Genomic DNA, 9,662 nt, shown 5'->3' with positions numbered 1-9,662 from the left:
AAAAACACATAAATTTAGAATGTAAACACATGTATCAAAATTGTGCATTGGGGCCATTTCTAATAAATGAGACACGTTCATCTCCTTGTCTACAAATCCATTAAGACTCATAAGACATCGACTACCCTATTGAATGACATGAATAGGATAAAGTACTCGGAGAATTAGGCACCTAGACAACTCTAACTTGCAACGTGATGGGCTAATAGTTTACAGAAATACTGTCGTCTTAACAGAGATTTTAAGACTTAATTATTGGTAGAGGTGGACATTGGGTTGGGCTGGGCCGGGCTGGTGCGCGCCAAGGGTGGGCTGGGCTGGGGTAGAGCAGCCCTGGCACGACACTAACATAGGACCGGGCTGTGCCGGGCCGGGCTGGGCTGGTTTTGGTCAGGCCCGGGCACGACACTATAGGGGCGGGCTGGTTACAATTTTTTTTTTTTTAAAAAAAAAACGGGCTGAAAACCGGGTTGGGCTGAAAAAACCCAACACTAGCACGGCCCGTAGGGCTGAACGGGCTGAGCCATGTGCTGAATGGGCTGCTAAATTCTGGCCCGTGTAACAATGCTGGGCCGGGCTGGCCCGCTATGTTGTCCACCTCTAATTATTGGACAACTTATGACTTACTCCCTATGTAAGTGGAGACGAGAGAATCATACCCCTCTAGAATCTTATCGAAAATATGGATTGGACCGGTCTATGTGGTTGGACCAAACTCGGTCCTTTTACAGAAGTTTACGATCGGTCTAGATCAATTGACAGTCTTTTTCTTTGTAAAAGTTTATGTTAAAATTAATCTCTAAAACTTTGTAATGAGGTATTTTACAATCAACAAAAAAAAATAGTGGTTAGTGGAATTAAACGATGAGTGAGTCTTGTATAAAACGGTTTTATACAAATATACTCCGTAATTGTAAAACAGAGCCAAACATAATTCTATTAATGACTAAAATTTGTTACGAAAATATCTCATTTCACGATAAACTTATGTAAAACCTTGTACACAAGTATTTGTGTATTAAATCTAAGTTTCGAGTCCATCCTATTAAGCCCAAACCAAACCCTTGAAAAATTTAGGTGTATCTAAGCCAATACCGAACATTTTATGCTCGTTCTCCAATCACCTAATTTATTTTTCGTGATTTAGTCCAAATCAATTCTATCTTATATCATTCGATAATCGATACCAATCTCAAATTAAACCGACGATTCAAAATAATGTGTCGACGATTTATAGCAGTAAGCCAGTAACCATGAAGATCATCAAATTCTAAATCAAAGCCCACATAGTAACATACATATTATCAAGCCCAATAAGCACACAACCAAAAGCCCTTTTCTATTCAATCATACATAACCTATCATATTATATTTCCCTTTTTACCCTTTTCCACTCTCCTAAGCAAGCTATAATATCTACGTAGCAGCGTAATCTCCTTCAACAATAATTCCACCCAAAAAATGATTAAAAAATAATAAAAAAAAATCTTCATCTTCAAATCTTCCAACATATATATATAATCATTTCTCCCTTCAAAAAAATATCTTCTTCAAAAATCATTTCCAAAAATATCAACATCATGGGAGGCGGAGCAGCGATGAGAGCGGCGGCGAGACTCACCGCAACACCACCATTCACCGGCGTATTCCGCAGTGGCGGTGCGACGGAGAACACGGTGGCTGTTGCGGCTAGGAATGCGGTGATGAGACCGGTTTCCGCCACCGTGTGCGAAGGCGGACAACTACAACAGTCAATTCAGCGACCGGCGTGGGAGCTTGATGAGTGGGAGTTCGCGCATCTTGAAGATGAACAAAATGAGGTTCTTGTTAGGGATAAAAATGGAGGTGGTGTGGATATGGCGGCGGTGTTGCCTAGGGTTGTGTTTGGTCCTGTTCCGACGATTGAGGAGACGAAGGAGGCTACTTCTGAACTCAAAGATGCTCTTGAAAAGTATGAATTAATTGTTTGAATTCAATTGATTTAATTAGGTTTTGTGATTGTGATTTTGATTATATTTAACTGTATTCATCTTTTGTTTGATTGTTTGCGATGTTAAAGATGCGTTTGAGAAGTAATTGTTTTTGATTTAATTGATTTAGTTAGGTTTTGTGATTATGATTTTGATTAGATTGTTAGTACTGTTTTGTTTCTGTGTGATCATATGTATTGATAATTCGATATTTTTGTGTTAATTCTATTCAAGAACACAAGAACTTCTGAGAGACGTCTTTCAATAGCGATATTGAGAGACCTCTCACATGATGGGGGTGAGGAAGTTAGCGATTGTCCTGTGGTTCTTGTAGTGAAGAATCAAGAAGTAATATTTGTGCTAATCGCAATTGTAGTATGTTTTGTTGATCAGATTTTTCTGTGCTCGTTTTTCTGTTATTGTGATTGGTTTTGAGGTTTGTTGGTTGGTGCAATGATTGTGTTGTGTTAGTTCTATAGAAGAATTGAGAAGCAATGCTTATTGAAATCACAGTTTTATGTCGGTTTTGTGATTGTCAAGTAAATTTTCATGACTTATTAGGAAATTTGAATGTCAATTTTCAGCATAATGCAGTTCTTGCATTTAATTTTTGTAAAAAGCATCCGTTGAAAGATACTCCGTGGATTTGATCTTTATATAAGAAAAGAAAGTCGTTAAATTATAGTTTTTGGATTGGATTTTATTGTTCTGGTTGTACTGGTCTGTTTTTCTTTGGTTTGTAATTTGAGCTGTCATGGTTCAGTAATTGCGGTGTGTGTTACTCTGTAGAGAAGGCTGTTCGTCGTGAATTTTCCATTTCTGGTTAAGCTCGAGTAATTGCAAATACAAAAAGAGGTCTTTTTTTTAGATTGCACCATTTCTTGTAGACATTGGTATCAAGAGTATTCCCTCCGCTGCAATCATTTGTTTACAATTCTTATGGAAATCATGGTTTTATGTCGATTTTGTGATTGTCAAGTAAATTTTCTTATTACTTTCTTGGAATGTCAATTTTCAGCATAATGCAGTTCTTGCATTCAATTTTCATAAAATGCATCAGTTGTAAGATACTCGGTGGATTTGATCTTTATATAAGAAAAGAAAGTCGTTAAATTATATAGTAGTAGTTTTTGGATTGGATTTTATTGTTCTGGTTGTATTGGTCTGTTTTTCTTTGGTTTGTAATTTGAACTGTCATGGTTCAGTAATTGCCGGTATGCCTTAATCTGTAGAGAAGGCTGTTCGTCGTGAATTTTCCATTTCTGGTTAGGCTCGAGTAATTGCAAATACAAAAAGAGGTCTTTTTTTTGTGGTAGATTGCACAATTTCCTGTAGAGTGTAGACATTGGTATAAAGAGTATTCCCTCCGTCGCAATCATTTGTTTACTTTTGATTAAAATACCTTCAGAAAGGATAAAGGTGGTAAACAAATGATGAATGCGACGGAGGGAGTACTCCGTATATTTGGTAAAATGCGCTGACGAAAGTGAGCCTCCTGAGAACTACAACTTGCCAATTTCTACAAGGCAGATCTATAACGCAAAACAAGAAATGGTGTAAAGCTAACTGTTAACAGTTCCTGAGCCTGTTACTGTGATATACGTTGTACTGCTAACTTGGCTTAGCGCATTTTCTGGCCTTTCATTGAATAATTCTCGTGACGTAGATGATTTCAGATTTTATATGCAACTTTTGTGTGCATATGTTATATCAGTTGTGGTTGTGCTCGTGTAGATTATGGCAGAACATGCTTCTTTATTATCAAATTTACAGATACCACATGAGTTGGGAATTTTGTTAAATATATGTTGCTGAAAGTGATGCTTATAAATCTTCATAATGTTGTTTCTGCAATTTGAATGGTTTTAATGAGTGATCAATTATACCTAGGGTATATTTCTCTTCACCGAGATCTTCTGGAAGCGGTGAATCAGTCTCATCATTCCATGAGACAAAAGCCTGCATCTCGCAGGAGGCTTCTGCTCCAAATGGTGCAATTCAAGCTTTTATGCTGCTCAAGGAGAACCCTGTTGCGCAGGTTTTGATACCATCTACTTATCCTTCTGTTTTGTCTTGTGTTTATTTCCCCACTTATGTGCTGAATATGCATGCACAGTTTCTCTTATTCACTGAAAAAAAAATGTTTGCAAGGTTGCAATCGTCAAAAAATGCAACCAATCTGATTGTGATGATGCAAAAATTTAACATTCTTATTGACGTTTATTGTACAGCCTCGGGCCGAGACTGAATCACGAGTCAAAACCATAATTTTTTTTTTTAATTTTTTTAAATTTTTTTGAGATTTAGCATTATATATGCTCTGCACTTTACCGAAGTAGTAAAACTCTAGGGATAACTTATAATGAAGCTTTTGCAAGGCGGTTTTACACCAATATAGTTCTAAAATGGATCCAAACAACCGTATTAGTGAGTAGAGGTGGTTAATAAAAGACCTCGTGTTACGATATATTTGTGTAAAACCGTCTTACACAAGTATTTGTATATAATGATATGTTGATTTGAACCCTATTGTTTGGGGCTTGTTGGGATACAATTTTTTTAGTTTCATTAGTTTTGGTGGGAAAAGGTGGGATCCATCTTTTCTCAAAGACAAATCAAAATCCCTTGAACATGGCAGAGTTTTGGTGGGAACACGCCATTCCCACTCCTTCCAATTTATATAAATTATGATTCATGGCATGTTTATAGCTCCAGTGTGATAGGAATACCATCCCGATAATGTTTGCCACATTTCTCTGTCATTGTCGAGTGGGAATGATAGGCAACAGAGTTAAGCTTCCTTCTAAACTAGTAGGATCGGATTCTGAAATTCTGGTATGTGGGAATGACTAGTTGTACTCCGTGGATGGATACATTCCCCGTTTATGGCAGGGTGTTTTGCGATTTAGGAAACAGGAACTGCACTCACTTAGAGGAGCCCAAGATGGCAATTATAGGCTGTATAGTTTTAATAGTTATTTGTTGCTATGAATGATGTGAGGATCAATAACTGCTTGTCTGGAACAGCATATGATATGTTTCTGCCAGTACAGGTAATAATATTACTCACATACTGTTTTTTTCGTATTTTGCCTTGTCAGACTGTAGTTGCTTCAATTGCGAGTGATCCGAATGTGTGGGTTGCTGTGATGCAAAATCCCGCTTTTGCGGAGTTTCTTGAATCAGATAGAAAGTGTAAGTACCTTCTGTTACTGTTCTAGGCCGGAGCTTACTCATGTTTTCTCATCTCGTATAACGAGGTTGTGTGAGACCAATCCAAAACCTTATGTTTTCCTTTTTTTTAATGGGTTGCTCTCACATGTAAAACTGTCTTGTATAAGTTTTTCTGCTTCTAATATACTATTCGAATCTAATATTGGGTACGGGTACTTTGGTTGCAGTTGCTGAATCTCAGATTCAAGATCCCGAAACGAGCTCTGTAGATTCTGAGTCAGCGACTCAGACACCTACTAAGAGCTCCTTAGATAATGATAATGCCGAAAAAGCTGTAAAACCCGATGGCTTCATGGGTTTTATAGACGATGTGAAGGTTACTGTAGTTGACATGGTCAGTAACTTGACAAGCTTCGTTGAAAGCTTGTTCACCGTCTCAGATGCTGAGAAGAATTCCTTCGATTCACCCAAAAGTTTATTCGCTGGAGGTACGTTCATGGCCTTGGCAATGATGGTGATTATGGTGGTGTTGATGAAGCGCAATTAAATGCCACTTTATACCTAATTTGTCGATGCTTCACATCATCGAAACTTTATGAGTGATGGTATGGATCATAAATCACTATGATTGAGTTTGTTTGAAGATCTTATGTTTTTAAGTAGTATTTGCTTGAACAGTGAAGTTTATGGTTAATAATTGGCAAGACTTATTTGACTTTTGAAATGTTGGCAAGCCGAAAATAGTTCCTCTGGTGTTCCGTCAGCGGAAATAGTAATCAATTGCTTGAGCAAATAGTGTTTTTCCAATCATATAGCGAACATTTTTTTTGTTCGTAAAATCTCTTTATTAGCTTGGAAAGTTTTCTATCTCGATCATTTTTTAATAAAAATTCTCTTTTTGCTCATGAAGATTGTAGGTAGACCTGACAAATGGGTTTGGGTCAGGTCACTTTTGATCGGGTTAAGACATTTTTCAAGTTATTTCAGGTCGTGATTTTGCCTTAACCAAGCCATTTTGAATCATTTTGGGTTTGTCGGGTCATTTCGTGTCCACTTCAAGGCACGTTACTTTGGGTCTATCAGGTCACTCTTTTCGGGTAATTTTCGGGTGTGGGGTCAGTCTTATTGGGTCGGGTCATTCTATTCTAATTGTGGTGACAGAGTCTAAGGATAGTTTTGATATTGACGGGTTTTGAATCCAAGACGGTACTACTCGGTCCGTATCTTCTAGAGGTCACGGGTAAACAATCAGTTCAATAAATTGCTACCTGCCTTTCAAGTGTATAACTACTGATGTGGAGGGCCAGTGTGGCTGACTAGCTGTAGAATTCACGAAGTAAAAAAGACTAACACAAAGAGACCAAAAGGGTACACCTTTAAGTGGGAGTTGGTACAGCCTATTTAAGCTTTCATTATTGCTCTTGTATTATCAATTCTTCATCACAAATTCTCATTTGTGACGGCGATATCCGTCACAAGCTTGTGACGGATACCGTTTCCTCTCACAAAATGCCCATTGAGAGGTGAGTGAGAAGCACATTGGGGGTGCCCCAGCTTTGTCCCCTCTCCCTTTTTGTGAGAGGTCGCGAAACTAATCGTGACGGGATTAGCCACACAAAGAAACTAAAACTGATTCTTCATCATGAATGCCCAACTAGTAGTCAATTTTCTTTCCCTTGGGACAGAAATATCCGTTTAATATCAAAAACGGGTTAAGTGTTAAAACTAGATAGACGAGATAAAACTTTTGTTATTCCCTTTTGACATTTTTTCTCTTGTCTTATTTATGTAAAGGGTAATACTTGATCCGTTTTAACTATAAACCTGATACCTTCGTCTTAAATCGCTCCAACCATAACTGAGCGTAAGATAGCAAAGAAGAAGACACAAGGTGTGAAGCAAGGACCAAGAAAGGTGAACGGCGCGCCTCTTTGTTAGTTTTGGACAAACAGCCGTTTAATTCTCCTCAAGTGTTATCCAGCTGTTAACAAAAAAGGAATAGCCAAAATGTCCTCTAGTAATATATTACTCCTGATGAAATTTCGAGTTAGACCTGTCAAAAACTGATCCGACTAGTAAATTGATGGTGTCCTCTAGTCTATTATTCTTCCGTAGACTATTTATAGAGTGATTGAAAGCGTAATTTATGAACTCTTTGACGACAAGTTACAGAGCCATGAGAATGCTAAGCGGTATGATCTGGGCGCACTATGCGTGACATGGTGAATTAGTGTAAGGCCTAAGGACGGTTTTAGGCCGTACTCCATGGTGTTTCAATATGCCTTTGCTTAATTCAAGTCAAGTAGCAATCGATGAAGCATTATTCGCTTTAAAACCGCTCAATGGTGCGCGCATCCGACTTCTACTTTCCAATTCATCTAGCTACTTATGAATTATGTGATACGAAACAGCCTAATATGACATAATAAAACGTTCTTGTAGTACGTTACATATGAAAAACACACTATGCATGCAGATGCAATTTTGCTTATGAAAGCCAGAAATAATAGAGCATGGTGTGGGGCCAAGAACACAAGAAACTCACATGCTCTCAAGGACTCAAACTGTCATCACAGTGGCTTAGATTCATCATAAAAGAAAATGCATAATAATGCAGAATTGCAGATGTTAGTCAAAACAAAAGAACCCAGTTTCCCTATCAATCAACATACAATACAGCTAACCATTTTCCCATTAACTAGTCGTTGAGTAGTTTCTTCATGGGCCCATTGTTTCACCAAAAAAGCCACAAAATTTTGTCACATTGGACCCACTTACCGCTACTTAAAACTAGCGGCTTACTCGTAGACATGGCAAAATTGACCCTGCTCGAAGGAGTCAATAGAAATGACCCGTCCCCTCTCACCTAAATTGAAACTCGACCGTGTCCCAAATCCGAATTGACCAGCCCAATATAACCTGATTCAGATGTCTATTGTTGTACTCCCGCCATTCAACTCCACTTTGCAACTTTGATTTTTATACGGATATTAAGGAGCGGATTAAAAAAATATTAAAAGTACATGGGGAAAGAGAAAGAAGAGGTTAAAATATTAAAAAAAAACATAAAGGTGGGGTTTTATGGTGGGTTAGTGTGGGGTTTGGGTGACATTTTTTGTAAATAAAGATTTTCAATAAGGATAGAATTGTCATTTTTTAGCCAAATAAGGAAACCTGTAAAGTGGGGTTGAATGGACGGAAATTGAATACATGTAAAGTGGAGTTGAATGGAGGGAGTATACACTTATACAACTTATTATGCATAAATATGCAGTAACTTGATCATCGTTGACCCAAAAAATGAATTAACTACTCGGCCGACCCGACCTGACCTAACTCCGACCTACAAGTCTAAAATAAAGAAAATTGATGATTGGAACTCATTGACGAGAATTAGTTTAAAATAAACGCTAATATGATAAATAATTTATTAAAAAGTATTAAAAGGAAAAAAAATTCATTGCAATTTTCCATTAACTAGTCAATTGAATAATTAATTTGTTCATGGGCCATTGTTTCACCAAAAAAGCAACAAAATTTTGTCACATTGGACCCATTTTCTTATTTACAATTATAATGTGAGTTGGTCCATCTGTCATTAACTTTCTAGCCCCAGGCATGCAATTTTAGCAGCTAAACATCATCATATGGCTAATGATATTTCTTACTTTAGGGATCCTATGATGAAAATCACAAGTTTATGTTTGATTTTGTATGGTATATTCTTGCTTGATTGATTAATTTGTTGGGTAATTTTCCATAATTATGATTTAAAACTTGTCTAGAGTGCCTAAGTGGGCTGTGGGAGAAGTTAGTGATCACTATAATATAAAATGGCAGATCACGAGTATCACGTTTCATGACTTTATAAGCTTCGTCCATAGTATTTGTGACGCTTTACGAACCTATTCTCATTTGCATTGATACCACCCTTTGGATTGGGTTTCCCTTAGGGTCACAAAGAAGTTATGGCGTCAATTATGATATATACTATTCAAGATTAGGCAATTTCATTATTAGCCATGTTACTCAAATCAAATTCAAGATGTTGCACATCTTTTGAGTAGAATGCAATCTATGGTTTGATTGGTTTAAAACAAAAAAATAAAAAAAATGAACAATACATAATTTAGTAATATTAGAATGTATGTATAAGCCATAGATTGCATTCTACTCAATTTGAAAAGTAATATTTACCATTGGGGTCAACCTTTGTTAGTATTTATTAGAACACAAAATCTCATTTGTGACGGCATGTATCCGTCACTTTGGAGTGACGGATACCATTTTCCCTCACAAATGACCCAAATAGAGGAGAGGGGGAAGCACATAGAGGTGCCCCCACCTTGTCCCCCTATCCGTTTTGTGAGTGGCATTATCCGTCACTTGTTCCGACCCGTCTTCAGCAAGACTAATTGTAGAACGAATGTATGTATAAGCCTAGTAATTATTAAGCTTCTCTTTATTTAAGTTCTTTTAATCCTACATTTCTTAATTTGAAAAGTAATATTTATGTCT

The 9,662-nt window shown here is 37.2% G+C and overlaps 1 protein-coding gene across 1 annotated transcript; it reads left to right on the top strand.

Annotated features, from left to right (window-relative positions):
* Positions 1–1,381: 1,381 nt before the first annotated feature.
* LOC141656454 (uncharacterized) lies at positions 1,382–5,868 on the top strand. The gene is made up of 4 exons (XM_074463344.1): positions 1,382–1,951; positions 3,861–4,008; positions 5,072–5,165; positions 5,372–5,868. Exons 1-4 carry the CDS (start codon positions 1,581–1,583, stop codon positions 5,689–5,691), a joined length of 933 nt encoding a protein of 310 aa, XP_074319445.1. The 5' UTR covers positions 1,382–1,580; the 3' UTR covers positions 5,692–5,868.
* Positions 5,869–9,662: the final 3,794 nt, after the last annotated feature.

Source organism: Silene latifolia, chromosome 5, assembly GCF_048544455.1.
Source record: "Silene latifolia isolate original U9 population chromosome 5, ASM4854445v1, whole genome shotgun sequence".
In the NCBI taxonomy this organism is placed as follows: domain Eukaryota; kingdom Viridiplantae; phylum Streptophyta; class Magnoliopsida; order Caryophyllales; family Caryophyllaceae; genus Silene; species Silene latifolia.
This window is presented reverse-complemented; position numbering and strand designations above follow the sequence as displayed.

Coding starts and splice junctions, on each gene's coding strand:
- LOC141656454 (XM_074463344.1), top strand. CDS start 1,581: ATGGGAGGCGGAGCAGCGATGAGAGCGGCGGCGAGACTCACCGCAACA. Junction 4,009..5,071: donor AGGAGAACCCTGTTGCGCAG/GTTTTGATACCA, acceptor TTGCCTTGTCAG/ACTGTAGTTGCTTCAATTGC. Junction 5,166..5,371: donor TCTTGAATCAGATAGAAAGT/GTAAGTACCTTC, acceptor CTTTGGTTGCAG/TTGCTGAATCTCAGATTCAA.